Source organism: Raphanus sativus, chromosome 8 (genome assembly GCF_000801105.2).
Source record: "Raphanus sativus cultivar WK10039 chromosome 8, ASM80110v3, whole genome shotgun sequence".
Classification (NCBI taxonomy): Eukaryota; Viridiplantae; Streptophyta; class Magnoliopsida; order Brassicales; family Brassicaceae; genus Raphanus; species Raphanus sativus.
In genome coordinates, this window is record NC_079518.1 from 3765732 (window position 1) to 3792689 (window position 26958).

The 26958-nt window shown below is 37.1% G+C and overlaps 8 protein-coding genes and 3 non-coding genes across 12 annotated transcripts; 6 read left to right on the forward strand and 5 right to left on the reverse strand.

The window, feature by feature from the left end:
- Positions 1 to 122: 122 nt before the first annotated feature.
- On the reverse strand, positions 123 to 1769 carry LOC108822212 (uncharacterized). Its single transcript, XM_018595243.2, has 3 exons — positions 1450 to 1769; positions 822 to 1074; positions 123 to 729 (listed from the first exon to the last, which is right to left on the reverse strand). The coding sequence occupies exons 1-3, from the start codon at positions 1513 to 1515 to the stop codon at positions 239 to 241; spliced, it is 810 nt and encodes a 269-aa protein (XP_018450745.1). The 5' UTR covers positions 1516 to 1769; the 3' UTR covers positions 123 to 238.
- A 403-nt stretch (positions 1770 to 2172) lies between these two features.
- On the forward strand, positions 2173 to 5539 carry LOC108822718 (protein FREE1). Its single transcript, XM_018595865.2, has 10 exons — positions 2173 to 3238; positions 3374 to 3460; positions 3546 to 3677; positions 3761 to 3892; positions 4036 to 4101; positions 4191 to 4301; positions 4510 to 4602; positions 4699 to 4732; positions 4828 to 4895; positions 5210 to 5539. The coding sequence occupies exons 1-10, from the start codon at positions 2285 to 2287 to the stop codon at positions 5285 to 5287; spliced, it is 1755 nt and encodes a 584-aa protein (XP_018451367.1). The 5' UTR covers positions 2173 to 2284; the 3' UTR covers positions 5288 to 5539.
- Positions 5540 to 5772: 233 nt separating this feature from the next.
- LOC108821214 (GDSL esterase/lipase At1g20120-like) lies at positions 5773 to 8088 on the forward strand. Its single transcript, XM_018594257.2, has 5 exons — positions 5773 to 6266; positions 6715 to 6845; positions 6935 to 7168; positions 7431 to 7686; positions 7776 to 8088. The coding sequence occupies exons 1-5, from the start codon at positions 5825 to 5827 to the stop codon at positions 7967 to 7969; spliced, it is 1257 nt and encodes a 418-aa protein (XP_018449759.1). The 5' UTR covers positions 5773 to 5824; the 3' UTR covers positions 7970 to 8088.
- A 1002-nt stretch (positions 8089 to 9090) lies between these two features.
- On the reverse strand, positions 9091 to 9162 carry TRNAE-UUC (transfer RNA glutamic acid (anticodon UUC)). Its single transcript has one exon. It is a non-coding gene; the product is annotated as a tRNA-Glu (tRNA).
- Positions 9163 to 10495: 1333 nt separating this feature from the next.
- LOC108821217 (UPF0496 protein At1g20180-like) lies at positions 10496 to 12697 on the forward strand. Its single transcript, XM_018594263.2, has 2 exons — positions 10496 to 11080; positions 11334 to 12697. The coding sequence occupies exons 1-2, from the start codon at positions 11023 to 11025 to the stop codon at positions 12446 to 12448; spliced, it is 1173 nt and encodes a 390-aa protein (XP_018449765.1). The 5' UTR covers positions 10496 to 11022; the 3' UTR covers positions 12449 to 12697.
- Positions 12698 to 13802: 1105 nt separating this feature from the next.
- LOC108821128 (expansin-A11-like) lies at positions 13803 to 15177 on the reverse strand. The gene is made up of 3 exons (XM_018594177.2): positions 14772 to 15177; positions 14363 to 14684; positions 13803 to 14269 (listed from the first exon to the last, which is right to left on the reverse strand). Exons 1-3 carry the CDS (start codon positions 14899 to 14901, stop codon positions 13963 to 13965), a joined length of 759 nt encoding a protein of 252 aa, XP_018449679.1. The 5' UTR covers positions 14902 to 15177; the 3' UTR covers positions 13803 to 13962.
- Positions 15178 to 15953: 776 nt separating this feature from the next.
- LOC108819510 (26S proteasome non-ATPase regulatory subunit 3 homolog A) lies at positions 15954 to 18397 on the reverse strand. Of its 2 annotated transcripts, none has more exons than XM_018592563.2 (8): positions 18273 to 18397; positions 18100 to 18201; positions 17836 to 18026; positions 17550 to 17690; positions 17313 to 17449; positions 17158 to 17212; positions 16718 to 17068; positions 15954 to 16650 (listed from the first exon to the last, which is right to left on the reverse strand). In XM_018592563.2, the coding sequence occupies exons 2-8, from the start codon at positions 18179 to 18181 to the stop codon at positions 16138 to 16140; spliced, it is 1470 nt and encodes a 489-aa protein (XP_018448065.1). In that variant the 5' UTR covers positions 18182 to 18201; positions 18273 to 18397; the 3' UTR covers positions 15954 to 16137. The 2 variants fall into 2 exon arrangements, with proteins under 2 accessions (XP_018448065.1, XP_056847705.1); XM_056991725.1 differs by having other exon boundaries at positions 18318 to 18336.
- Positions 18398 to 18464: 67 nt separating this feature from the next.
- TRNAD-GUC (transfer RNA aspartic acid (anticodon GUC)) lies at positions 18465 to 18536 on the forward strand. The gene has a single exon. It is a non-coding gene; the product is annotated as a tRNA-Asp (tRNA).
- A 376-nt stretch (positions 18537 to 18912) lies between these two features.
- On the reverse strand, positions 18913 to 21287 carry LOC108818993 (uncharacterized). Its single transcript, XM_018591973.2, has 9 exons — positions 21120 to 21287; positions 20901 to 21023; positions 20663 to 20743; positions 20485 to 20573; positions 20311 to 20385; positions 20103 to 20167; positions 19955 to 20011; positions 19300 to 19854; positions 18913 to 19220 (listed from the first exon to the last, which is right to left on the reverse strand). Exons 2-9 carry the CDS (start codon positions 21021 to 21023, stop codon positions 19126 to 19128), a joined length of 1140 nt encoding a protein of 379 aa, XP_018447475.1. The 5' UTR covers positions 21120 to 21287; the 3' UTR covers positions 18913 to 19125.
- A 2028-nt stretch (positions 21288 to 23315) lies between these two features.
- TRNAK-CUU (transfer RNA lysine (anticodon CUU)) lies at positions 23316 to 23388 on the forward strand. Its single transcript has one exon. It is a non-coding gene; the product is annotated as a tRNA-Lys (tRNA).
- A 26-nt stretch (positions 23389 to 23414) lies between these two features.
- Positions 23415 to 26890, forward strand: LOC108822198 (V-type proton ATPase subunit B3). Its single transcript, XM_018595222.2, has 15 exons — positions 23415 to 23563; positions 23709 to 23791; positions 23918 to 23973; positions 24069 to 24167; positions 24249 to 24308; positions 24393 to 24504; positions 24598 to 24806; positions 24956 to 25084; positions 25181 to 25318; positions 25450 to 25600; positions 25683 to 25765; positions 25892 to 25939; positions 26064 to 26117; positions 26218 to 26301; positions 26402 to 26890. Exons 2-15 carry the CDS (start codon positions 23740 to 23742, stop codon positions 26585 to 26587), a joined length of 1461 nt encoding a protein of 486 aa, XP_018450724.1. The 5' UTR covers positions 23415 to 23563; positions 23709 to 23739; the 3' UTR covers positions 26588 to 26890.
- The last annotated feature ends 68 nt before the right edge of the window (positions 26891 to 26958 follow it).

The window sequence follows — 26958 nt, forward strand, 5'->3', positions numbered from 1 at the left end:
AGCTTGGATCATTCTCCTGCTGCCTGTTCGAACTCTAAGTTGATTTCTTGGAACACAAAACTCCTACCAATTGATTTCTCTTCCAGCACAATCGAGATGAGATAATAAGATTAGTGTCGAAATAGGAAGATCGTACAAGTATTATTGATCTTTTTGATAGTTACAACAACCAGTGGGCACTGTACAAGCTAAGGACTACGATAAGCTTTGAAAAAGAACAAAACAATCATGCGAGGACCTAAAACAGAACTGTGTATGGCAATGAAAAAACTCCCACTTCAGACAAAAACTGAGATCTAGGAAAACAAGAAGACTCTCTCGACTTCTGCATGTTCATGACCACGTCTTCATTCATAGAAGACTTGGTAGAAACATCCTCTTGCCGCTTTGCCCCAACAAGCCAGCCATCGTCTACCTCCATGGAAGAAATGGAAGGAAGAACAGGTTCATCAAACAATGAACTGTACCGGGATTCTTTGCTTGTCCTGTGTTTGTTTTTCTTCTTTGATTCAGAAAGAATTGCAGTCTCGCCACTCTCAGGAGAAGTCGAGAGCAAATTCTCATCGTAACCTGAGACAGAACTTGATAGTCCAATGGGTCTATCAGTCGCTGAGGTGGAGCAAACAAGATCCTCTAGAGGCACTTGAGGAGGGAGAACCACCACCTCAGCTTCCTTAGGTTTCTTGAAGACAAAACGTATTCGTAAAGGCCTACCAGCTACAGGCGTATCTGCAAATGATTTAAACGTCCGAGCATTAGTACATTACACAACGAGTAACAGACTGATATCATCTATTTCAAAGAAGAAGAAAAACAGATACCTTTGATATTACTTTCAACAGAAGGAGAAGCTTCCCTTCTTCTCTTCTTACTATTCTGGCTACCATCATCAGACAAATACCCAACATTGTGATGTTCTTCAGTCAAACAACTCTTCTCAAGCTGTTCACCTTCATCGGACACTTTCTTGGTTGGTAGATATAGCTGTTTAATGGATTTCTCATTCTTTATCTTCTTTTTATCCTTCTCTTTCCTGTGCACCTTCTTAGAGGCGACTATATGGTGGCTTCCGATCTTTTATAATCCAATCAGAATAAAGGATTTTAGTACTATAGGGTTTGAATTATCGGAACACATACGTGCGTCTAAATCATTCAAACAGTGTTCATAACATATATATCTACAACAGGTCTCTATGGTTGAATATTGACTGAGGGAACAAAACCAAAACAGCATACATGAATGTGTAGTAAACAAAACGAAATGCAAATTAATGAACATGTTAAACGATTAATTTCACAGATCTATTGGCAAAATAATCTAACAAATCAAACAATGATTCACCCTAATTTACAATTTAACTCAATCATAAACTTATCATCATAAAATGAATAAGGATACAGAACACCGTACGAATCAATCACAAGAAGAACTGAGAGCTCAACGAACCTTAGTCGATTCGACCAAGTTCTGACCGTTCCTCCTCCCATACACAGGCGTGATATATCGCGACATCGTTATATTTGTCTCTTTCTCAGATCGAAACGCTTTTACCGGTAAAAAATACGGACACGGACAGGACTAATCGAACCTAAGATTCAGATTGTTTGATTGTACCGCGCGAAATCGAAGAAAACCTTAAAAAAGTCGAGATTCGTATTGATTGATATTGGAAAAGGGAAGAGAGAAAGAACACTTGACTTGGGGTTGAGAAATGAACGGTGGAGGTAAGGTCAGTCTTTAAAGACGCGTATGAAACCGCGCGCTATTCTTACACGTTTGGAGGGAATAATGAGAAAAAGGGCAAAAACCCTAAAATCTTTTTCTTAAGGCCTACTTTCGTCTTTTTATCATTTACTTACTTCCGTGAAACTCGGTCTGAAATTGCTACGTCATGTGAAATACCCTTTTCACCCCCTTTCGTTTAACTTACTATAATCTCACTTTGTTATTGGGCTTAGTTTAGTTTATAGCCCAATCACATTGTTTAATAATGAGTCTTGTCCCAGTCGTTACGACTGGGTTTCCTCGCACTTGCACAGAAAAAAGGGAAAAAACAGCGAGAATCATCTGTCGCGCGCGTCAAAAATAATCTCCAACTACTAATCGTATCACGCCACGTATATTATTGTAAAAGCTTAACGTAGTCCGCGAAACAGAATCTTCTTCCCTCACCAAAAGAAAAATCTCTTGACCCCGATCTATCTTTCATCGTCTCCCACCACGCTTCGTCCTCATCGTTTCCTCTCAGATCGATCAGAATCTAATTCACAGATCACAAAAGATGCAACCGGGAGACTACAATTCCTATTATCATCACCAGCCTCCTCCTCAGTTTCCAAACCCTCCCCCTAATCCTTACCCCACCCCATCTCCTCCCACCGCCGATCATCCTCAAAACACGTACGCGTCGGCTCCACCGTTTACCGGCGGTTACGGCGCAGGAGATTACTCCCAGAATTATCATCAATCTTACGGCCAAAACACCGAACATGTCCCTCCTCCTCCTCCTTCAGCTCCTTCCTTCACTCCTCCTCTGGCGACAAACCCTAATTCTTATTCCGCCTTGAACCAACCGTCCCCGATTCATCCACCAGCACCACTATCATCTTATGGATCGTTTGATTCTACTGCTCCTCCTCCTCCGTATCAGCAAACTCAGCCCATGTATTATCCACCCTATGATCATCCTCCTCCATCATCTGCACCTGCAGCTGCACCGAATCCTAATCCTAATCCGCCTTACTCATCCTACTCTCCAACTCCTTACACTGGAGGAGGAGGAGGAGGATCTTCGTACGACAAGCCTGTGAAATTCGATCAACCTTCTTATGGCGATTACGGCAGGACCAGATCCGATTCAGGCTCTGATCTATACGGAAAACAACAACGATCTGGCAGCAGCGGAGGAGGAGGAGGAGGAGGAGGATACCCAGCTTTCGATGATTCTTCCTCCTACGGAGATGGAGTCTATGCTTATTCAGGAGGCAAAGTTGAGCCGTACGGGTCTCGTGGGACAGCTCCTAAATCATCGAATTCGACCTTGTTCGACGATTACGGACGGCCCATTAGCGGTATAGATTCCTCCTCTTCCGCCGCTGGCTCTAAATCCGCTAAGATCGCAAGAGCTGTCCCCAAGGATGATGTCCACGAAGATGCCTCCGGTGGTGTTCAGAAGTTTCGTGTCAAATTGTTGGCTGAGACTTACGGACAGACCACTACTGATGTTCTCTGTCAGGTAATTATGTCCTTCCTTTTGTCGGCTTGCTTGATCATGTTAGGAAGTTTCATTGTTTCTGCTCTCGTAGACAATAGTTTCTAGCTTTTTGTGTGATTTTGGAGCTGTCTGATTTTTGTTGTTAATTGTTAGCAGATTGGTTTGGATGGCCTCCGTATGCTTGATCCAAGTACTAGCCGGACTTTGAGAATATATCCTCTCGAGAACATCACTAGATGCGAAGTAAGTGATTTAACTTAGCTTTATACTTTTTTTTTTAATTTTTGCTAATTTGCATGATTGAAATTGTTTTATATATTTATTTCAGAAACTAGATTCGTCTATTCTGGCATTTTGGTCTAAGACTCCGGTAGACTTCGAAGCTAAACGTATCAGACTGCAATCAAATAGTTACACCACCAACACCCTTTTGGACACTGTCACTGCTGCTATGTTTCAGGTTCTTTAACCAACCTTCTTGTTTTATTATCTTCAGTTCTTTCATGCTTTTGGTTATTTAATCCAATAGTTTTGTGGTTTTAGGCTAAGGAGATTGGGGGAAGTAGCAGGCCTCCTGTCGCTGCCAAACTGGTTGAACAGTCTGCTGAGAAGAAGAAAGGATTGGGTGATTGGATGAACAAAATAAAGCCTGTTAATGAGGAGAAAGATCATTGGGTATGATTTTTCGTTTTTCTTTTTATATATAACTAGCTCTCCTTGTTTAGCTGTGGGTTGGTGGGGGAAAATTATTACTCATTCTTATGCTTCGTGCTTAGCTATGTTTTTATTGTCCTCGCTCCATTGATATCTGGCTTCAGGTCCCTGATGAAGCAGTTTCGAAGTGCACATCTTGTGGGTCAGATTTCGGTGCATTCAATCGAAGGGTATTGTTACCCTCCTGATCCTCTAATCTTGAATTAAGCTCTGGTTCTGGGACTGACAAATCTTCTGGATTATTATTATTTTGTTTCAGCATCATTGCAGGAACTGTGGTGACGTCTTCTGTGACAAGTGCAGTCAAGGTAGGATTGCGCTCACTGCAGAGGAGAATGCTCCCCAAGTTCGCGTCTGCGATAGGTGCATGGTATTGCTCTGCTCATTTTCTCCTTAAGTTTGAGAAACAATGTTCCATAGATTTCTGAGAATGCGATCTTGCTGTAACATGGACAACCTTGGTTGGCTGTTCTAGTTAGTTTAAAAGCAAATTTGTATTGGTAGTTTGTTGTCAGGATAGGACTCTTTTAAGTTTAAAAGTGTTGCTGTTTATATGATTCTGACTCTTGGATATGCAGGCAGAAGTGTCACAGAGGTTGAGTAATGCCAAGGAATCTGCTAGCAGGAACATGAGTTTGCAGAGCCATGAAGACCTCGCTAGGAAGTTACAGGTGAGCTCATCTCCCCGGTTCTTTATTTAACAATGATTTGGATCTCCGGCACAAACTATATACTTGTTTTCTGATTGCGGATTATGTTTGCCACAGGAGGAAATGCAGAGAAACCGCAAGTCTTCGTCTGGTAATATTCTTTATGTATAATATACTTCATGGTATTGATTTGTTGTTTCTGGTCATTTATGATTACTGAGAATGGTACATATCTGGTTTCAACAGGTTCGAGGGAAGGATCTGGTAGGCGGATGAAGGAAGTAGCTTGTCCAACCTGCACAGTGCACTTGCAGGTTAGATTCTCTGATAACCCATCTTTTTTTTCTATGATTTCCGGGTCCTATATGTTCTAAAACAAGGAAAACAGAGTACCCCTCAGAGGTGTAATATGAATGGGCAAATGTTTGATAATCTTTAACACGCATCTATATTCCATGTCTTCATTTGAACATAATCGTAAGACGTACCTCCTACTCCTTTATTTTATAAATGTGTGGATATAAAAATGTTGCCTATGCTAGCTCTAGGTTGTCGCTCTAGTTTGATTTTGTAGTCTCTCCTGGTACCATGCGTGCAGTTATGAGACCATTTCTATTTGAATTTGCAGGTTCAGGTTCCATCCTCAGGATCAGAGACCATCGAGTGCGGTGTTTGCCAAAACCCTTTCCTTGTTAGCTCGCATTGATCTTCCTTCCTACCCGCCTGTTTTGCTCTTTGACATATATTTACCAATTAAACGTATGAGATTTGGGTCATTTGGTTACTGAATTGGGTTTGATCACCAAAAATAAGTTGTTGGTTGTCTCATGTGGTTGTTGCTTCCCTTTTATGTGTGTATATGAAAGTCTTTTGAGTGATGGAACAGTGTTTACCTTCAACGTCTCTGATCATGGACATGCCCCAAAAGTTTTAAACTTATATATGATTTCATTGTTCATGTCAATGACCACTACTCAAACACTATACAATTAATTGATCTCTGCAATGAGCATAAAATAAGTTGTTTTCTCATCAGGCTCTATATCTTGATACTAGAGAATTAGATTTGATTTGCAACCGCAGTTGAAGCTAAATTTTAGGAAGTTACAAAATGTGTGAACAGAAAGACACACAACCAGCTCCATACACGGTCACATGCATAGCATGTCCGAATCAATTTTGTATATATTGACTTGACGTCCAGACACATAAGCATATAAGTGAATACGTTTCAGATAGATTGATGAAGCAATATAGACCGGTTCGGTTTCTTATCTTCCTCTTAACAATTTGTATATGCTTCGTCACAATCCATTCTCAATGCCCACCAACACTACCTGTGCCTCAACCAATGCCGGCACCACCACCACCACCACCACCTGGCCCATCTTCAAAGCCATGTCCACCACACGGAACATATAAATTCCCACCTGCGCCTCAACCGGTGCCATCATTAGCACCTTGCACATGTCCGTGTCCATCTGACCCATCTCCAAGACAAGAGCCACCAAAGAACGTTACCGTACCGGCATTGTTTGTGTTTGGGGATTCGCTCGTAGACACAGGAAATAACAATAACGTAAGCACACCTCTCAGGTGTAATTTTCGACCATATGGTATCGATTTCTTACAAGGTGTTCCCACTGGTCGGTACTCCGATGGCAAAGTCCCTTCTGACTTTTTAGGTTTTTTCCTTTGCCCTTTTCTCCTTCTTTTCTTTTACAGTGAAGTAAGTTGATTCTCTTTCGTTTTCTTTTAGTGAAAAAAGGTTGATTGTGTAAATGATATGGTTAACGTAAACATGCAATACATACGTAAAACGCATGCATACAAACAATCGATGAATTAATTTGAAAATACGTTGAATGAATTTGATTTTAATTAGTTTGATTAATCGAGTATATAAGATATATCAAATTTGCTAATATGGAAAAAGGAGCTCGGGCCTCTTGTTTTATTTATTGAATAATATCCCAAAAATATATTCATTTTCATTTATTTCTACTATATATTTTTCTATATTAATATATTTATTTAGCAAAAAAAAATTGTTATATTTATCAGCTGAAATATAATATGTGCGATTGTTTTTTCTTTTTAAAATACCATTTTGATTTTAACTTTATTTTACAGCGGAGTATTTGGGGATAAAATCGCTCGTACCGGCATATATGGATCCAAAATTGCAACCAGATGATTTACTCACCGGTGTATGCTTTGCTTCGGGTGGTAGTGGTTACATTCCTTTGACACCCACATATTTGGTAAACTCGAATTGATCTCCTCTCACCACCACTATCTTTAACTTAATCATCGTAACGATTTGACATTATTATATGATAATCAAAATCAGAACGTGATACCGATGTTGCACCAATTGGCATATTTCCAACAATATATAGCGAGAGTGAAGAAGTTAGTAGGACAAGAAAAGGGTGATCATATAATAGCCAATGGCTTAGCCATTGTGATCGCAGGTAGCAACGATATGGGCATTACTTATTATGGTCCAGGTGGTCAGTGGGTCAAAGATGATATTTACTCGTTTACCTCTAATATGGTTGATTCTGCCACTAGTTTTGCCATGGTATGTTTGCTTCTCTGAATTTTTATATATTAAGAGGTTCTGAACACGTATACATGTACATTGTTTTATGAAAAGATCTAAACCTTTTTAAATTCACTCTCATTTGGATAGGAGACCCTTCCCAATGAAACTTGAACATATGACCCTTTAATCTAAAAGTTTTATCTAATAGGCCTACTCTTCGGTGATTATTTATATGCGTGGCTTACGAAAAAGGATATTTATATTCATGAACGTTTATTCTTGGAAACATTTTGAAAAGCAATTGTATGGATATGGAGCAAGACATATAGGAGTGGCGGGAATGACACCACTGGGATGTATTCCAGCACAAAGAACTCTAAAAGGAGGTCCTCATCGAAAATGTGCTGAAGATGTTAACTATGCTGCTCAGCTTTTCAATGCCAAACTCTCCACTGCTTTAGGTCACCTGGCTAAAACTCTACCAGATTCTAAATTGGTTTTCATGGACATCTATTCTCCATTCAGTCAGATTCTACAAAACCCCGCCGATTACGGTAATTTTTAACCGCTGTTTTTGTTCCTTTTAATAACTATATAATTAGTTTCAAATCTTATATATAACATATGTGTAATGTGTTTGTAGGATTTGAAGTGATAAATAGAGGGTGTTGTGGAACCGGACTAGTAGAAACAGGTCCACTTTGCAACCAAGAGACATCAACTGTGTGTAGAAATATATCTGCTTATCTGTTTTGGGATAGTTTCCATCCATCGCAAAGATTATATGAAATCTTAACCAAAATACTTGTTAAAAAGTACATGCCTCTGTTATTTTGAGTAGTAGATTTTTACTTGAGACTTCTTAAAAATAATTCTGAGAGGATATAATATTTTGTATATGTATTAATCATGTTGTTCTTACGAAATGGTTGTTAATTATGATAGTTACCGATTGATATTATTTGTTTTTGAAATAGTTTTCAAATTTTTGTTTGAAAATTCGATCGGCGATTTCAGTACTATTTCTCTATGCGTAGGTTCCCTACAGCACTTATTTTTCATTTGCTTTCAGAGGATTTCAAAGATGAGAAGGTATGTCATTATTAAGATTCTTGAATTATACATCAATAATAAGATAAACAATAAATCACAAGGTAGAAAACGAGTGATAGAAGAAGCCTTGAGAAACACGGAACTTAACATGGCAAATAAATCTCATATCCAAGTTTAAGTAAAGAATACACACATACTTGATGACACATCTTTAGTTCCTTTGTGGTATAAACACCTGCAAAAACTATCGTTGGTAAAATCCATTTACAGAAATGCAACTGATACCTCCCTTGCTCTTCACCTCGTCCAACGGTCCAAGATGATCCATCGAAGTTGTTACATAACACAATCTTCCTTTTCACCTTCTCATGATCTAGACTATATCATAATCACAGTTCCTGAAAACTAACTATTTAATCAAAACCTTGATAATTCTCTATCAGAGTAGGTGACATATGTTTTCAAGGTAATGAAGGTATTGTATTTGAATCCACCGGTCTTTTACAAAGTACACAGGAGACTTGCTAACATTCCCAAAATGTGTGCCTTCAGCTGTCAAACGACCTGAGAGAAACCAGTAGACCCGTGTTTATTTTTTTATTTTTGGTCGAACCAGTAGACCCGTGTTTATATGTATTGCTGATCCTTTTAATTCCTCAGAGATGAATGCAATCGTGCTACCTTTGCTTTATATATATAGATAACTACTATCGCCCAATCATGCTTAACTGCAAAGTTATGATGGGATTTCATGGCATTATCTTGATTTCTATTATCCAATTTAGGGAAGAAAGAGAGGAAACTGTGGAATCCGGACTAAAAAAGAAAGAAGAAAAAAAAAAACCTATGAGAGCCTGCCTATGGAAGCCCAACACGGTTTATAGGCCAAAATATGTTAAAAAAAACTCCGATGCCGGGAATCGAACCCGGGTCTCCTGGGTGAAAGCCAGATATCCTAACCGCTGGACGACATCGGATAGATGACTTAATGTTTTAAACTTGTATATATATACGACTTTATCATAACAGTTGCATTATGGAACTTTAAAATCTGAAGTAATGTCAAATAAGGTTTGATTTTAGATATGGTAAATGTAAAAGATAACAACAAATGAAAGAAATGAAAGCTATAATCAACCGTACTTTAGCAGATTACTCTGAAAACTTTACTAGAAAGTCTAGATAACAATTCTTATTCACAGACTATTTAAGTATTAACCATATATAATATAATAGACATAAAAAGCATAAACAGAACTATAAAATTTTAAGCAAAAGAAAATTATATCTTTTTTAATCGGAGGTCTAGTTCCATCATCTAAGAAAAAAATCGTGTTTTTGTTAGACGATATGAATGGTAAAAGTTAAAGTACATGAAGCTAGGGATGTGGATTCCGATCCAATATCTATTCATTTCAGTTATAAAGAATTAAAAAGTGCTATGTTATGTAGACTAATTATCAGTCTATGTTTGACAATATGGTCTACTATTATAGATGGTATAGACATTGGGTGAGGATGTATAAGTCAAGTGCTGAGATGAAATAGTTGTTTTCATAAAGCACTGGTAAAACTCTAAGTAACTCGTACATTAATCATTATTGAATCAGTTGATATTTCTACAGCCACATATACTTCTATGAACAAATATATGTACCACATGGTTATAGACTTATAGTAAGCATGTATCCGTATATTAACACATTATTAAATAATCTGAATTACTACAGCTAGCAGTAGCACCAGGACAAGTCCGAATATTATTCTTTTAGATCCTTCGAGTAATCATGCATGTATATTATATAGCATGACTCTTCATACTAGGACGTATTAACTACAACTGTTTATATAATTATCTCTAAAGCACATATATACATATTACTATAATTTCTAGTGTGTAGTTCGGTTTAGGGTTTTCAATCTCCAACTTATTATTAACCTACACTAATTTAAATGGTCGATGCCTAATAACCCTAACAATAGTACAACCAGCAAAATTGACATGCAGGTACACCAATGATCGACTATAAAGATATAAAAAAAATTAAAATAACACCCTTGCGAAGAAGTATAAAAAACTCAAATTGAAAAAAGTCCATGCATGATTTGCATCAAATTAGTTCAAAGAACAAGTCCATGACTATATATTTTCATATCTTACCAAAATGTCAAACATCTCAGTCACATGAAGTTGAAAGGTGAGAATGAAGAGGGCCACTCTTCTTATTGCTTGAGCGTTGAGACTTTGGATGACAAATATCTTTAAATAAGTCTAAAAAATAAAGCAATTTCCAAATCAGATAATATTTGAATAGATCTACGTGGCAAACACTCGTTTTGGGAAAGCGTACGAGGAACTCCATACTAATTTCTCGTAACGAATTATGATTTTTAAGATTAATCACCATGACAAATTTCATTATTTATCCATTAAAACACCGTAAAAGGAAACTTCTTCTCCATGCTAACAAGTCATCTTCCATCCCAAGTGCACAACACGTGTAGAAAGCGCAACGTGTCGTTCCTTCTAACTTGCGCCTTAAGACATCGGCCAAAGATCCAAAAGGAAAATCTACTAGAGGGGTGCTAACGTACACCATCTCTCTAGCTGTCGCTTCTCAATCTTCTCTTCCTTCTCCCTTGTTTCTTCTCTCTCTCTATCTTTGTCTAACCAATCATTCCTAAATATACGCTTTGTATATATACACTTTTAATCACATAAATAAATCATAAACCGCCATACAAAAAAAAAGCAAAGGCATATGTATATAAGAAACAGGAAGCTCTGTCTATTATACACCTGAATCACATCTGCCTTTGAGCTCGCTCCATCGAATATGATGAAAGTGAAGAATCTTCTTAGTTCTAGAATAAAGTCTTCCTCAGCAAGACAAGGTAAAACATTTTTCTTTATTTTTCTCCACTTTTTTCTCAAGAAAATCTTGAATGATTTGTTTGTCTTCTTCTTTTACCTTAGTTCTTGAGATTGTTTTTAGGTTCTTGGGATTTTTGTTATAAAGAATGTTGAAATGATTTTACTGACAAATGTTTAGATATCTTCTCTAGCAAGAGTCCAGAGATGAATCTTAATTATTAGAGAAATGTTTTTGAGATATCTAAACTGTTTTTTCTTTTGTCAATGGAGCAGAAAATTCTGAGAAGGAATATCGTCGTAGCTTGACGTCCAAGTTAAGTGTTAACGAAGAGTACAAGGAAGCTTTTAGGACAAAGTCCTTCTTAGATATTCGGACAAAAGCAGAAGATCAACTAGACATAACTTTCTGTAGTAAACTCTCTTCTTCTTCTCCTCCTCCTCCTTCATCTTCTTCTCCTTCATCCTCAGATCTTAACTTCCATTCACACTTCACCGATTACTTGCTCGACCCTCCTCAAGAAACCCTAGATGCTCTTATGCAAGACTCGAGTTTCCACAATCTTCTAGCCAACTTCTTTGACTTTAGCTCTGATGCTTGTGATGTATGTGAGTCTCTCCTTCAATGCATCCAACAAATCAAGATCAATCACATCAAAATCAAAAGGGTTATCAAAATTGGTAAAAGGGTTTGTAACGGTGCTAAACCCCCTGAATGCGCTTTGATATTTCAAGAGCTCTCGAGATACGCCTCGCTGAAAAACCCTTTGTATTGTATCATCAACCAAGCTCAATTCCGCAGAGTTCACGATGCAAACTCGGAGTTGCTCACGAGACTGACGTCGAAAAGGAGAAGAATCAGAAGAAAAGCCAGGTTCTTTAATTTTTGCAAGAAGCTAGGAGGTTGTAGTCTAGTGATATCACATAGCGCGATTGTTATTACATTGCTGATAGTAGCATTACACAGCATACTCGGCGTTTTAGTAGCTCCCGCTATGCTCGGTTTATGCTCATTGGGTTTCTTGAGGAAGAAGAAAGCGAAAAGAAACATGGAGAATAAGAGAAAGACCGATACAACGCTAGAGAAGCTTGGGACACAAATGGATATAGCAGCTAAAGGAATGTTCATAATGATAAATGATTTGGATACGTTGAGTAGACTTGCCGGGAGATTATGCGATGAGATAGAGCATAGAAAAACGGTAGCTGCGATGTGTGCAAAGAGTGGGAAGATTGAAGTGTTAAAAGAAGCATTGAAAGAGTTCAGTGGACATGATGAAAGATTCTTAGAGCAGTTACAAGAGCTTGAAGAACATCTCTACCTTTGTTTCCACACTATTAATAGATCAAGAAGACTAGTGTTTGCGCAAATGCAAGGACCAAGTTCTTGATTCTTTTGATTCATCAAAAAAGAAAAAAAAAACTTTTGTAGGGTTTATGAAACATTTATAAAATATATATGTAAGAATGTCTTTCAAAGTTTTTTTTGTCATAATTCTAGTGAAAGTGAGTCAAAGAAGGAAACTATCTGATTCTTTTGTTGTTCTTGTAATCTTCACTGCGTTTTAAATTATTTTTTTTGTTCTTGGCATAATCATCGATGTATATCCTTTTCGATTAGCTTGATTTTGTTTTGATCAGGTAGCATTAGTTCTTTTTTCTCAGGTAGCATTAGTTAGTTGTGGATCTTGATTTATACGGTCAATTTGATATGAGCTACAGTATTCTATTTAGGCATTTTTTATGAGTTATTCTTGGGTTCACTCCCTAAGATGAACCTCTAGGTTCACCAACCAATATGATTTAGTTATTTCAAATTTGGTATATTTTAAAAAAGAAAACAAAATATTGTCAAATTATATTACGTTTTAAAAATAAAAAAAAATAAATTAAAAATAAATAAAATAAAGTAAAAATAAATAAAATAATACTAAAAATGCAAAAAATAAATATTTTTTCAAAAAATAAATTAATACCACAAAAAACACTAATCTCTAAATGTTAAACCCTAAATCCTTTAGTAAACCTTTGGATAAATTATAAAACTTTGATTTTAAAAAACTATTTATAACACAATCAACAAAAAACTATATCCTAAATCCTAATCCTAAACCTTAAACCCTTGGGTAAACCCTAAACTCTTGGGTAAACCCTAAATCCTTGGGTAAATCCGAAATTCTTGGATAAATCTTAAAATTTAAGATTTATCCAAAAGTCTAAGATTTAATGTTTGTTGGGAGCGTTAAAAATATTTTTTGAAAATAATTTTTTTTAGATTAAAAAGTTTTTTTTTGTGATTAGTATAATTTTTATTTAATTTTTATTTTAAAAGTATAATATAATTCGATAATATTTTGTTTCCTTTTTAAAAGATACTGAATCTTAAATGACACAATCCTATTGGTTGATGAACCTACCCTAAGGAGTGAACCCAAGAATAAGTCTTTTTTTTATTAGATTTAAGTTTGTCAATCAATTAAAACAGGATTTTTTTAACAACAGATTCATTTAGACATTAGATAACAGAAAATCTCTATTAATATTCTTATATATTTTTTTGAAAGTCTCTAATAACAAATTTTATCTTTATCCATGGAAATAGCAAAATTATTAAATTACTTTAAATTTCTGTATCATTTACATTATCATTTGTTTCCTTTAAATTTCGTGCATCTTTTATAACAATTTTGTTATGGTAATGTTAGAAAATATTGTTTGTTAAACATCAACAGAAAAGTGAACCAGTGTGGAACAATCAAATCAGATTTTTTTTTGAACACATCAAATCAGATTATATATAAAGTAGTAATAACAAAGCGGGCGGGTCGCTCCGGGAGAAAATAACAGACTCAAAGCGCGACCACTGCCAATAATATATTTCAGACATACAAGAAACAAGAAATCATTAAAACTGAACCCTGGAAGAATAAGTCTGTCCAAAGGACCAAGAAGAAGGAACAACATTGAGGAAGACTCTTGTAGCACCATCGGTCGTGGTAATGGAGAAAGAGAGAGATTGTCCATCGAGATAAGCGTTTGATTGCCAGTTAGCTCCCCAGTTGCGAGACATGGCTAACCAACCAGTCTTTGATCCTTTGATGGAGACGGATTTAATCGAACCAGCTCCTCCTACGTTCGATATGTTCACTAGCTCGAAATAGTCCCTTCCGTTTATTCTGAATCTCACTCCTCCTTTCTTGTAACAGCTTACTCTGTTTTTATTTACAGAAAATAAATAATTAGGGGGTCAAAATGATCATTTGGAAAATTTTTGGTTCATTTTTTAATTATTTGAAAATATTAACCTTTGGAAAACGACGGGAACAATCCCGCCTCTGTAGATTCCGATCTTTTCCCAAGCAGGCTGTGCCATGTCGAAATGTTTTAGCGGCGGGTTGCACCAACCACCGTTGTTGCTCGGTAGAGCGAAGTTTGGTGGACAGAAGTTAGTTGCTGTAATAACCACCGAAGCTCCTCTCTTGCACCACCTCGAGTCCGCAGCGTAATCACACGCAATCCTATAGCATTCCCCGCAAGAAGCACCGTTGTTAAACAGAGCCGTGCTTAACGCCGCCGTCATTGTCCCGTACCCCGCCGAGTAAAGATCTCCGTACCCACAAGCTCCCCCTGAATAAAAACAAAAAAAAACCCATCAGTTTTCGTTACATAATTTCTTTCTTATTACAAGAAATAAATATAAATTTGTTACATTACCCATTGTTCCTGAAGCGTCACTCCCTCCATAAAATGTGGCGTGACCGTTGATTAAACCAGAAGGTCTAAACGCATCAACTGCCATAAAAAGAGTGGCTAAAAGCGCCAATCCAGCTAGAGACTTTGCCATGACTATATGATTGGTAGAAGAAGAAAAGAGATTATGATGGTGATGATGATCGAGTGAAGGGAGAGATGGTGAGTGGTGTTTAAATAAAGTTGGCCAGTGTGTGTAAACAATGTAGTACGTAGCAACAAAACCTTTACATGTGGGTCTTATTATGTAGCCTCTGTGTATATCTTCATTTCTTTATCTTTGACATGTGTATATTTTGTAAGTAAACACACTATAAGTCCAAAAAAAACAGTAGATCTGCAAACTCTGTTTTGTAATATACAGTTGTGTTTATATTCCCTTAAAAAGTTCATAATACTCTGTTATGCGGTGGATACCGATACCTTTTTGTTTTAACTAAATAAAAGAGTAGAAAGAAAGACAAAAGAGAGTTTTTTTGGTTTGTGAAATGATACAATCATGTGCAGGGTTGGTTCATCGATCACAGACTCACATGCTCGCTTGTCCTGTATTATTAGCAACATGCCAAATCGCTTTATTAGTTATTATTATTTTTGGGTTATTCGTTCCTCAAAACTTGATCTCCAATCTAAGTTGACGAAGATCACCGTCACGGAATCTGTCGCCTTTCAAAACCTACCTGCCACTTCTTACAAAAAACAATAATATCACATCTTGAATTTCAGTCTAAAATTTAGACTACACTAACTGTATGGAACCAACAAGGTTAAAGGACTTGAGGACCTTGTCTAGATTTTGATTAGTGTAAGAAATGTAAAGCCATTGACGTTTGTAAGAGCCCGGGAATCTATTACTACTGATTGTCATTATTGAAAAATTAATGAGTCACATAACAAAGACCTGTAAAATTAATGAGATTGTTTTATTATAAGAAAATGAAACCTAGTTTGGCAGGGACAGACTAAATTTAACCCATTATTTAATGGTCATACCACATGTCTTGTCTTCATTCTTCTGGACCTTCTGGTAGTAAAAAGATAAATGGAGACTTAATTACATTATAATTTGCCTACCATGTTGATGATAACATTTTCACATGTTTATGTTCTTTAATTATTCGCCTAACACAAAGAGAGAGAGCTAAGAGTATACAACCAGCCATATAAATTTCCTTTCTAAAGTTGGAACCAAAGTCATACAAAGGAACAAAATAAAAACTCAGTAATAAAAAAACTTAGAACGAGGAAAAAATAAAAGTTTGGAGCAGAAACAAGAAACAGAGTGGACAGTAAACAAACTCTAGCGGACAGACAGAGGTTATCTCTCTCTCTAAAAATCATCATCGTCTTCCTCAGCCATATGCTTAGCCAACTCTTCCTCTTGCTGCTTCCTCTCTCTCCTCTTCTCGTCGCTCTCTTTCTCCTTGTGAGTATTAGGAGGAAACCTCAACGCTCTCACCGCCTCGTTATGCATGTTGAGGCAGAAAGCGATTCTCGAGTTAAACGCTGTCTGCGGCTCGTTCGTCGAGTAGATGTCCCCTGTTTCTTTCGACACCATGTACCCGTTTTTGTGATCGATGGTCGCATCGATCGCCCCGTCGCGTATGGCCTTTGCCACGATGCTTTCGGCGTCAGCCACAGGGTTCTCGGAGTTGAGCCTCAGCTTTTTGGCGACATCGGGAAGGGAGATTCTCGAGTACGAGATGCTGATGTTGCGAAGTCCAGTCCTGATGACATTGTGGCGTAGTCTAACGATGAGATTGTGCGTTCGGTCTTGAGCAAATGTGTCTGAGAACTTCTCCTGCACTGTCCTGAACAGCTCCAAGTCCCCTATCCTCACCGCCTGCAATAATATAAACATTATTATTAACCGTAAACTTTAGATCATAGTTATGAAGGTGTGTACTCACATTGGTGAGCTCGAAGTAAGGCCACAGAGCCTTGTCCATGCCCTTCTGAGTGAAAACTGACCTCTCAGGAATCTCACCAAGTAGGAGGCGAACCAAAACCGCCCATTTATTGCACTGGATTCTGAACCCCAGAGCTGCAATAGGGGCTTTCCTGGCTGCCTGAAGGAGGCTTTCTTTTGCATCTGTGTACTCCAGCTGAATGGTTTTGATCTTCCCGAGGTAGAAGAGGTACCTACAGAACTGCTGGTTCGAATGTGCCTCAAACCGAGGTGCCTTTGATCTTAGCTTCTCTGCTTGATCGTACAGATTGTAGTGCAGGTAGTTACGAAGCAAAAGGTTTAAAAGTGTTTCCTGCAATCCAATACAAATATATTTCTCAATAAGTACTACTTCCTAGCAATTGAGTGTAGACTGGCATTTGATAACACACACACACATACCTGACCAAGCTCATCGTGGCGTAGTGTTGCAGAATGATGCAATGCGAGAAGATTGCTGCAAGCATAAACAAGTGAACCAGAAAATCAAAATGTTGAGCTAAACCAAGTACAGCGAAACCTAAAACAAACAAATCTGTGAGCTGCCTACTACTAACCCGCGTATTTCAGCAAGGTCACCGGTCTGCTCGTAGCTCAAGGAGTAGTAAAAGTAGAGCCTTGAAGCAATCACATCGATGGTCCTCCTGTTTAAGTTCTTGAGACGAGCAATGCTTGCTGAAGAACAAGCTTTAGCCTAAGAAATGACCAAAAACAATTAAATTAAAACCATAAAAAATAAAAAATAAAAAATAAAACAGCTCATGAGAAAAGACATAAGAGGCAGCAGCAATAACCTCATTGTACTTCTTGTGATCAACGAGAAAAAGAAGAAGAATGAAGTAGCAGTAGATCTCGAGCTCAGCAGGTAGGTGCTTAGAAGAAGCAGCTTTTGCAACAGATGAAGCTGTATCAACTTCCATATCATGTTCATCACCCTAATAAACCAATTAAAAAGGTCCACGTCACCATTCAACGACAAGCTAAAGAGAGAGACTATATAAATCACCACCACATAACATGAAATGAACCCTAAACTTTTCCCTAAAGGCAGAAGACGCTAACAGAACTTTAAATGAAAACCTTAGGAACAAAGGAGGAAAGGCGAGAGTGAGGCTCGGATCCTGGAATCAAAGCGAAGTCGAGGAAAGAAGATAGCACCGAGGCGGTGAGCTTACGCCTGAGTCCGATCGTGAGACGCACGGCGCGAGCAACGCGGCGAACCTCCTTGGTGTAGGATCCAGTATCGATCAGAGCTGCAATCTCCTTCAAATCTGTTGGAAAAAGTGTGAGAAATCGATGAAATTAAACTCAGAGGAGAGTGTATTGTAAATAGAGAATTATTACGAAGCAGAGTGGAGGTGGTGGAAGAGATGATGGATTGAGAAGGGGTGTGGTTGTTGTCTTTCATCTCAACGTCTTGAGTCATTTTTTGTCGTTGCTCTTTCTCTACAAAAGACGGTTTGGAAAATTGGGTTTATGGTTTTTAAGGAAGTGGAACTAAGGTGTGGAGAACTCACGGGACCGATTAGCTGAGTGTAGAAGACAGAGAGAGGCAAGCTTACTAGGTCGACGGGGAGGAGAAAGTGACGAGAGTGGGATCAGAGTTGAAGATGAACTCTTTTTTCTTTCCCAAGTATTTTTCTTTTTCTTCAAGACAGCTTCTTAAATAATATGTTAAGTCGCTAATACGATGAAACATAGCAACAAGAGTCGTTGTAGTATAGTGGTAAGTATTCCCGCCTGTCACGCGGGTGACCCGGGTTCGATCCCCGGCAACGGCGATTAACCGTTTTTGACATGACTCTTACCTACGGGTCTTAGTTTTTGGGCCTTCCTTTTGTGTAGTCTAAACTCTAAACAGTCAACAGGTATCTATCATTGTCTCACTTGTTTGTTTTTGGCTCAATGTACTTTTTGTTTGCATATATTTGGAAGATTTTCAACGCTACTAAAATGACAAGATACGTATACTGGTGGTGTTGTTCAAAAAAAAAACGTATACTGGTGGTGAAAAAAGGCGTATACTGGTGGTGAAAAAAAAGTTGAAGAAATGAATCAATAAGCTTGAATCACAGAACGTGTATAGTTTGCAGACTCCATCAAGTTTCGTGTAAGTAAATGGTAATACCATACTTGCAAATTTTCAACAACTCGAAAAATAGAGACAAAACTGGGAAATGTCAAAAGGTACAAAACAAACCTCAGAAATCACAAAGGCAACATTCGTGAAATAAATGAACATATAACATTACCTAACGACAAATCAAAGATAGAAATTATTCTACGGCAACAACTTGTTCTTTTGGTGGACAAAAACAAAAGATAGACAATGAAGGAAAAAAACCAAAGTCCATTCAAAGACCCGCTCACTTAAGCAGCTGCATTGTTCGGTGGTCCATCCGATCTGTTGAATCCACCACGGCCTCCTCCTCTTCCACGACCTCCCCTTCCACGGCCACCACGTCCTGTTCCAACAACTTTTTCACATTAAGAAACTCAAGCAAAACATTGAGATAACAATGGTGTTTTAAAACATCATCTTACCACGGCCCTGATGAGGAGCATCATATCCATAATCCTGTGGAGGACCAGAGTTGTTGTATCCATAATCTCCTCCATGTTGTTGAGCTTCATGGTATGCTGGAGTACCACCGTAACCTCCCCTTCCACGTCCTCCTCTTCTACCGCCCCCTCTTCCTCTAACAGATGATCGCTCGGGGTTCATACCTCCATAATCATACCCATGATCCCTTGGAGGAGGGGCAGTGTAACCATAGTCTCCTCCAGCTTGTTGAGCTTCATAGTGAGGTTGATGACCGTTGTAACCTCCTCTTCCACGACCACCACGGCGTCCTCCTCTTCCCCCGCGACCTCCTCTACGTTCATGATCCATACCTCCATCATCATACTCACGGTACTGTTGAGTAGCATTGTGTCCATAGTCCCCTCCATCTTGCTGAGCTTCATAGTGAGGTTGAGGAGCACTGTAACCTCCTCTTCCACGACCACCACGTCCTCTCCTGCCCCCTCTTCCTCTACCAGGTGACCGTTCAGGCTCCATAGCTCCATCATCGTACTCAACATTCACATACCCGTCCCCTAAGAGAACCGAAAAAAATGAAAAGTAGAATCAAATCCAGAAAACTGGAACCATGTGAAACCAAATACTTTGGAAAGGAAATTGCGAAAGCAATCTTACCTCTGCCACCTCTTCCCCTTCCCCTGCCTCTTCTTGCTCTGCCCCTTGGTGATCCCTCTACAATAGATAGATCGATTATAAGGATATAAAAGACAACAAGGCAGGGCGTTGAAAACACTCGCTGAAATAGTCAGACAGTGAATACTACCTCTTCCTTCGTGATCAATCTCAGCTAATGGCTTCACCATCTCAATTGGGATAGGACACTGGTACCTACAACATCAGTTGATAAAGATACTATTAGCATTCTTATAGACAGAATAGAGATTGAGAGACACAGAGCCTTAGTTATTAACTAGAACAAAATCTTTATCTGGAAACTAGACCCGAACAGAGCGCATTAAAAAAAAACTCACCCAACAGAGGATGTGTTAAGCTCCTTCTTCGAAAGTGTTATAGTTATCAACGACACATGTCTTGTTGTCTCGATTCTACAGGAGAAGAGAACAAGAAAATCAATAAACAGGTCGAGATGAGCACAACAACATTGTACTACGAGTCGTAAAATAAAAAATGACAAATCCACTTACGGAAGAAGGCCTTCCTCTAGAGGTTCCCATGTATCAGTGATATCCGTAGATCCAATAGATGTGATCTGGTGAAGACCAGGAATCCTTCTCTGCAATAAAGATTCAATGACAGCATTCTCAGACACAACAAAACACACTTTGTGGAGATTTGAAACGGACACAGAGCCACAAAGCATACCTTAATAAGCTCAACAATGTTGACAGTCTTGCTGATAGCTCTTCCCATCGCCTTGAAAACAACTTCATCCGATCCTTTCTCCTAATATCCAAAAAAAAAACAAATCTCTTTTTATCTCCATCAATACACAACACAGTGTGAACACCAGTTCTTCTTTATAACAAAACTACTATTTTAACTTCCATGAAACAAAACTGAATCAGCACTGATTAGTGTATTCAGATTCAAACGCGATTACCTGAAAAAGAGCCATAGCGTAAGTGATGCAGTTTCGTGCTCTACCCATACTGGTGATACGAATCTCGTTCTCAGCAATCGGAGTCTCGGCCTTGGGCTTCGCCACTCGCTCATACATGTCCATCTGAACAAACACAAACACAGAATCAGAAGAGCACAGCGATGAAACTAGGGTTCAGCAATAAATATTTTACTGATTTCGAATCGCTTGAATGCTTACCTTGTGTGAGACTGTTTCGGATTAGATCCTTCGGGAGCCCTAGAAGATTCGGATAAGCAAGGATTTGTTACTAGATAACTATTCGATACGGTTTCTTCTTCGATGCGGTTTGGAAGCAAGCAGACGCCTCTCGTATATAACAGCCGCACAACTTCCCCTTCCACAGACACCCCCATGCACCAGTGAACTGCCCTAATTGATTTCCGGTTTGCAAATTTTTTACTTTCAACCCGGTTCAAACCGAACCGACGTTAAGGCCGTAGATAGATATCATTAAATTAAGCATCTTTTAGTATTGTTGTTCAAATGAATAGAGACATCTTTTAGTATCAAACACGATGTATAAATGAACTTATAATTTGCTTAAATTCACTTTTTACGTATTGCTAAATAGTAAAATTAGTATAGAGATTGTGATTTGAAAGCTTTTGGTTCATATCTGATTATACATTAAACAAACCGTTTGTCTCTTTTTGCTATAAGTAGAAAACCATTTAAGAAACGCTAGATTTTGATCCGCGCTTTGGGAAGCGCAGATTATTTTACGATGAAAATTTTACTTTTAACAAATATTTTGGTAATTTTTAAAAAATGTGTATTTAAAATATTTTTGCATTTAAATCAGTGTTTTTAAATTCAACCCGATTTTAAAATAACTAAGATTAATTATTGTATTGTTTGGAAACATTGATAGTAGTATAAAAAATATATTGTTTGGAAACATTGATAGTAATATCTCTATAATATTATTTGAGAAGTCAGTTTCCTATGTGTCGCGCTCACGTTAACTCTCACGATGGTTGATTACGTTGATACCCTTAATGAATTAAAAAAATTATATTTAAGTACTATTATTGAAATTTTTATTTAGTTTTCTTTTAAAATTTTCCAAATAACATATATAATAAAAAGGAAACATTTATAAAGTTTTTTTTAAAATAAAAAACGAAAATATATGTTTATATAATATGATTTCATTAAAAAAAAGAAAATTTCACAAAATAGAAATATTCCATTTAAGACTATTTTAAATAACATAAAATATACTTTTGAAGTAATAAAATATTTATTTATATCTATATTTTCTTAGATGAAAATATATATTTGTATATAATGTGATTTCGTAATCTATAAATTATATTTTACTTATATAATATGATTTCTAAAATACAATCACAAAAAATTAAACTGTTTATTTTAAAGAGATATTAAAAATAAAGTAAAATTAACTTTTGATCAAATAATTAAAATATTTTAAATTAACATAACACTATATAATTTAACAAAGTAGATATATTATAAATTATCATTACTAAAAATGTTTTTTAATATTAAATTTTATGTTTTATGTTTGTCAAAGTTAATATAACCATAACCAAAATACCAACGCAAATCTGAATTCTCATTTTTAGGATTATTTACATAAATTTCAGTTTACCATTTAATATATATAAGACATAAAATTATTTAGAATTTATAAATATTTTAGTTATTGTAAATACATATTGATATGTGTTCATGGGCTTCCAAAAAATATTAGTTACTTATGTAAGTAACTTCCAATTGATTATCGTTTTACTTTCTAATATTTTATTTTAAAAATCAACATATAATTTAATTTTTGTAATTTGGAATCAAATATTTAGTTTATTTTTACTTCATTCTAAGCACAATATATCCTAAGATAACAACTAAAGGAAATGCAAATAATCATAATTTTCATATATTTAAAATAAAAAATATTAGTTGAATTTAGAAAAATTGATTGATGCAATCCAATATACCCAAATGATAACTTATTTAAAATCATATGTCTGATTAAAACAATATAATATTATTAGTATAAATTATACATACAAATTATAAATTAATTCAAAATTAAAATTAAATAACAATCAACTATTATAATATATTTAATTTATAAATATTTGTATCCGTGCATGAGCACGGGAAAATCACCTAGTAAAGAAATAAGTATATTGTTTAGAAACATAGATAGTAGTATAAAGAAAAGAACATTAGTGATTTAATGTAGGTTTAACTATAAAGTATAAATGTGTATTTAATTTAAAAACTTACAAAATAAATGTTAAGTCCAACAGAATGTTTCTGTTTTAATAAGATAGATGTGTCCCAAATCACATTGCTAAAGCTATCTCAGAGCTATATAAGATACATGGTTGAGACTATCAACAAGCCCGTCTAGCTCAGTTGGTAGAGCGCAAGGCTCTTAACCTTGTGGTCGTGGGTTCGAGCCCCACGGTGGGCGCTTATTTTTATTAATTTTCGCTCCGAAATAACAATAATTTTTTGTTTTTTTTTCGGGAAAATAATTCACAAATAAATTAGCAGAGATCAGATATCCTCTCAACCACGTTCTATAACACATCACAAATCGCAAATCCTCTCCTCCTCTCTCTCTGCTTAAACTCGATTCGTTCCAGGTATCAGATCTCTCCTCACACTTCGATCATCCTCCTCGTCACATCTTCTCTTTCACTGGCTAGATTTGAATTCTTAGATCGTATTTTCATTTTCATTTGATATCGCTTTGTTCCCGCCACTCGTTCTGACCTTTTCTCTCTCCAGGAGCGGTTTGATTTGATCCCGATCTGCGACAATGGTGGCGGCTGGAATCGACATGGACGAAGGAGCTCTCGAGATCGGAATGGGTAAGTTCACCGATCATTATTAGATCACTTCTCTCTATAGCGTTGGTTGACTAAACGGATTAAGAGATCTAGCTTTGTATCATCTTTGGTAAGAGACTGATTTTTGAAGATCTTTGAATCGTGTAGAGTACAGAACTGTATCAGGTGTTGCGGGACCCTTGGTCATCCTTGAGAAAGTGAAGGTATAAAACAATTGATAACGAGGAAGCTTTTGCAATCGATGAATTGGATTTTATCTTTTGTTATTAAGAATGTTTTATAATGTGCCTGCCTGCAGGGTCCAAAGTACCAGGAGATTGTTAACATTCGCTTAGGTGATGGATCTATGAGACGTGGTCAGGTCTTGGAGGTTGATGGCGAGAAAGCTGTTGTCCAGGTTACTTCTTGATTACACTTTAGATTTAAGGCTGTACAGGTTTTGATGTATTCAATAACGTATTGATCTTATGGTTTTCAGGTTTTTGAAGGAACATCTGGAATTGACAACAAATTCACCACCGTTCAATTCACTGGAGAGGTATTATTTACTATGAGAGGAGAGTCTCTTCTTTTTAGCGTTTCTGAGTTACCAAGCATTTGCTTATAATGTTTTTGTTTTCAGGTATTGAAAACACCTGTATCGCAAGACATGCTTGGTCGTATCTTTAACGGCTCTGGAAAGCCTATTGATAATGGCCCTCCTATTTTGCCTGAGGCGTACCTTGATATTTCTGGTGAGTTTTGATTCTGCATCACTGTGTGATCTCTGAAACAAAAAGAAAGAAGTTTTTGTTGTTTTAATTGTGTTGGTGAATGATATTTTACAGGAAGCTCAATCAACCCCAGTGAGAGAACCTACCCTGAAGAGATGATCCAAACGGGGATTTCTACCATTGATGTCATGAACTCTATCGCTCGTGGACAGAAGATTCCTCTTTTCTCTGCTGCTGGTCTACCTCACAACGAAATTGCTGCTCAGATTTGTCGCCAGGCTGGTCTTGTTAAGCGGTTGGAGAAGACTGAGAACCTAATTGAGGTAAATCATTTGCCCCCCCCCCCCCCCCATCACAACCATTGAATGTAAAATTGAGTATCCTACTTTGCAAGGATTTCAGCCTTTGAATTTCTATTTAGTTTTGTTTGCCGTGTAAAATCATTTGATACCAAACCCTTGTGTTTCTACAGGATCATGGAGAGGACAATTTTGCTATCGTCTTTGCGGCTATGGGTGTAAACATGGAGACAGCTCAGTTCTTCAAGCGTGATTTTGAAGAAAATGGATCAATGGAAAGAGTTACCCTTTTCCTGAACCTGGTAACTTACTTCTTTATGTGCTTCTTGTTGGATCTTACTTCGTTGATATTATATCGGTGATGGATTGACATTTATTATGCATCCCACTCTTAACAGGCAAATGACCCGACCATTGAGAGAATCATCACTCCTCGAATTGCCCTCACAACTGCTGAATACTTGGCTTATGAATGTGGGAAGCATGTGCTTGTTATATTGACAGACATGAGTTCTTATGCAGATGCTCTTCGTGAGGTAAAATGTCTTTCATTGGTCTCTGTGTTTTGTGGCATTATTCATAACTTTTCTTAGGTTTTCACAAAAACCCAACCAGCATGAATATGTTTAGGTGACTTATACCTTTAAAATATTTTAATGAACTGTAGGTCTCTGCTGCTCGAGAAGAAGTACCTGGAAGACGTGGATATCCGGGTTATATGTATACAGATCTTGCAACTATTTATGAGCGTGCAGGGCGTATTGAAGGAAGAAAGGGTTCCATTACCCAAATCCCTATCCTGACTATGCCCAATGATGGTAAAGAAAATATCACAGCATTCTTGGATTCTCTTCTTTTTGATTGAACAAAGCTCATAACATCTCTTGTTGTAATTCTTAGACATCACTCACCCTACTCCGGATCTTACTGGTTACATTACTGAGGGTCAGATATACATTGACAGGCAGCTTCACAACAGACAGGTGCCATATGCTTTACTCGTTTTGCATATCTGTCACTATTATTTTCTAATACACATGAGTGAAAAATGTTTCTCATCTATCTACAATTTTCTCTGTTTTTTTCTTTCTGGTTCTTCCCTGAAACAGATATATCCACCCATCAACGTGCTTCCATCACTTTCTCGATTAATGAAGGTAGCAGAGCCATTTCAGTTACATTTTTTTTTTTTTGAAACAAGCCATTTCAGTTACATACCCTTATGAAATCACATGGATTGAAACATAACTTATTAACTTGACAAATCTTCCAACTCTGCAGAGTGCTATTGGTGAGGGAATGACTCGCCGTGACCATTCTGATGTGTCCAACCAGGTTCGCTACTTAATAGAATCTTACTTTACTAAAGCATCTCACATGGTCATTTAGTTTCATTCATCACACCCAATTCATAATATTTCTTTATTAATTTCAGTTGTACGCAAACTATGCCATCGGTAAGGATGTTCAAGCCATGAAAGCTGTTGTTGGAGAAGAAGCTCTGTCTTCAGAAGATCTGGTAACTTTCTCTACTCAAATCACATTCAAGTTCATATCAATAATACTCGCAACAATAATTACTCATGATGGTAACTCTTTGTGCTTGTGGGGGTTTGCAGCTGTATTTAGAGTTTCTGGACAAATTTGAGAGGAAGTTTGTGATGCAAGGAGCATACGATACAAGAAACATCTTCCAGTCACTTGATTTGGCATGGACACTGCTCCGTATCTTCCCACGTGAGCTTCTTCACCGTATCCCTGCCAAAACACTTGATCAGTTCTACAGCCGCGACTCCACTAGCTAAGCCTTTTAAAGGAACCTCCTTGCTGCTCCCTTCTCATCTTATTTGGAACTTAAATCATCTCGAGAGAAGAAAAAACTCAGAGATTCGTGAATTTGGGATTTATTCTTTTGCTTCTTTTTTTCACTTGTATTTACAATAAAGGCTTGTGTAGGGAGACTTCGTACCAAACCGCTATTTATAAGCCTGTTTATGTTTATGTTTGTGTTTTTGTCTTCCAAACTGGGTGAATCATGTCTTTTTTGCTGCTGTGTAATAAGGATCTATTCCCTATATATATGTGCCATCAGTTTAATATTTTTCTTATATCTGTTCAGATCTCTTGAGATTTTATTAATTTGCTTATGTAACATAGAGATGTTATTATCTGCTCA

What these genes read in the sequence shown, in the direction of transcription:
- LOC108822212 (XM_018595243.2), bottom strand. Translation starts at nt 1,515, where the DNA reads ATGTCGCGATATATCACGCCTGTGTATGGGAGGAGGAACGGTCAGAAC. An exon ending in ACTTGGTCGAATCGACTAAG is followed by an intron (nt 1,075 to 1,449) that starts GTTCGTTGAGCT and finishes GGATTATAAAAG; the next exon opens with ATCGGAAGCCACCATATAGT. An exon ending in TGTTGAAAGTAATATCAAAG is followed by an intron (nt 730 to 821) that starts GTATCTGTTTTT and finishes AATCATTTGCAG; the next exon opens with ATACGCCTGTAGCTGGTAGG.
- LOC108822718 (XM_018595865.2), top strand. Translation starts at nt 2,285, where the DNA reads ATGCAACCGGGAGACTACAATTCCTATTATCATCACCAGCCTCCTCCT. An exon ending in AGAACATCACTAGATGCGAA is followed by an intron (nt 3,461 to 3,545) that starts GTAAGTGATTTA and finishes TATTTATTTCAG; the next exon opens with AAACTAGATTCGTCTATTCT. An exon ending in TCACTGCTGCTATGTTTCAG is followed by an intron (nt 3,678 to 3,760) that starts GTTCTTTAACCA and finishes TTGTGGTTTTAG; the next exon opens with GCTAAGGAGATTGGGGGAAG.
- LOC108821214 (XM_018594257.2), top strand. Translation starts at nt 5,825, where the DNA reads ATGAAGCAATATAGACCGGTTCGGTTTCTTATCTTCCTCTTAACAATT. An exon ending in CTGCCACTAGTTTTGCCATG is followed by an intron (nt 7,169 to 7,430) that starts GTATGTTTGCTT and finishes CATTTTGAAAAG; the next exon opens with CAATTGTATGGATATGGAGC. An exon ending in ACAAAACCCCGCCGATTACG is followed by an intron (nt 7,687 to 7,775) that starts GTAATTTTTAAC and finishes ATGTGTTTGTAG; the next exon opens with GATTTGAAGTGATAAATAGA.
- LOC108821217 (XM_018594263.2), top strand. Translation starts at nt 11,023, where the DNA reads ATGATGAAAGTGAAGAATCTTCTTAGTTCTAGAATAAAGTCTTCCTCA. An exon ending in GTCTTCCTCAGCAAGACAAG is followed by an intron (nt 11,081 to 11,333) that starts GTAAAACATTTT and finishes TCAATGGAGCAG; the next exon opens with AAAATTCTGAGAAGGAATAT.
- LOC108821128 (XM_018594177.2), bottom strand. Translation starts at nt 14,901, where the DNA reads ATGGCAAAGTCTCTAGCTGGATTGGCGCTTTTAGCCACTCTTTTTATG. An exon ending in TGACGCTTCAGGAACAATGG is followed by an intron (nt 14,685 to 14,771) that starts GTAATGTAACAA and finishes GTTTTTATTCAG; the next exon opens with GGGGAGCTTGTGGGTACGGA. An exon ending in GTTCCCGTCGTTTTCCAAAG is followed by an intron (nt 14,270 to 14,362) that starts GTTAATATTTTC and finishes AAATAAAAACAG; the next exon opens with AGTAAGCTGTTACAAGAAAG.
- LOC108819510 (XM_018592563.2), bottom strand. Translation starts at nt 18,181, where the DNA reads ATGACTCAAGACGTTGAGATGAAAGACAACAACCACACCCCTTCTCAA. An exon ending in ATCACAAGAAGTACAATGAG is followed by an intron (nt 17,450 to 17,549) that starts GTTATTGCTGCT and finishes GTCATTTCTTAG; the next exon opens with GCTAAAGCTTGTTCTTCAGC. An exon ending in GACCTTGCTGAAATACGCGG is followed by an intron (nt 17,213 to 17,312) that starts GTTAGTAGTAGG and finishes TTATGCTTGCAG; the next exon opens with CAATCTTCTCGCATTGCATC.
- LOC108818993 (XM_018591973.2), bottom strand. Translation starts at nt 21,023, where the DNA reads ATGGACATGTATGAGCGAGTGGCGAAGCCCAAGGCCGAGACTCCGATT. An exon ending in CTTAACACATCCTCTGTTGG is followed by an intron (nt 20,168 to 20,310) that starts GTGAGTTTTTTT and finishes CTGATGTTGTAG; the next exon opens with GTACCAGTGTCCTATCCCAA. An exon ending in TGCTCCTCATCAGGGCCGTG is followed by an intron (nt 19,221 to 19,299) that starts GTAAGATGATGT and finishes TTGTTGGAACAG; the next exon opens with GACGTGGTGGCCGTGGAAGG.
- LOC108822198 (XM_018595222.2), top strand. Translation starts at nt 23,740, where the DNA reads ATGGTGGCGGCTGGAATCGACATGGACGAAGGAGCTCTCGAGATCGGA. An exon ending in TCATCCTTGAGAAAGTGAAG is followed by an intron (nt 23,974 to 24,068) that starts GTATAAAACAAT and finishes GCCTGCCTGCAG; the next exon opens with GGTCCAAAGTACCAGGAGAT. An exon ending in AGACTGAGAACCTAATTGAG is followed by an intron (nt 24,807 to 24,955) that starts GTAAATCATTTG and finishes GTGTTTCTACAG; the next exon opens with GATCATGGAGAGGACAATTT.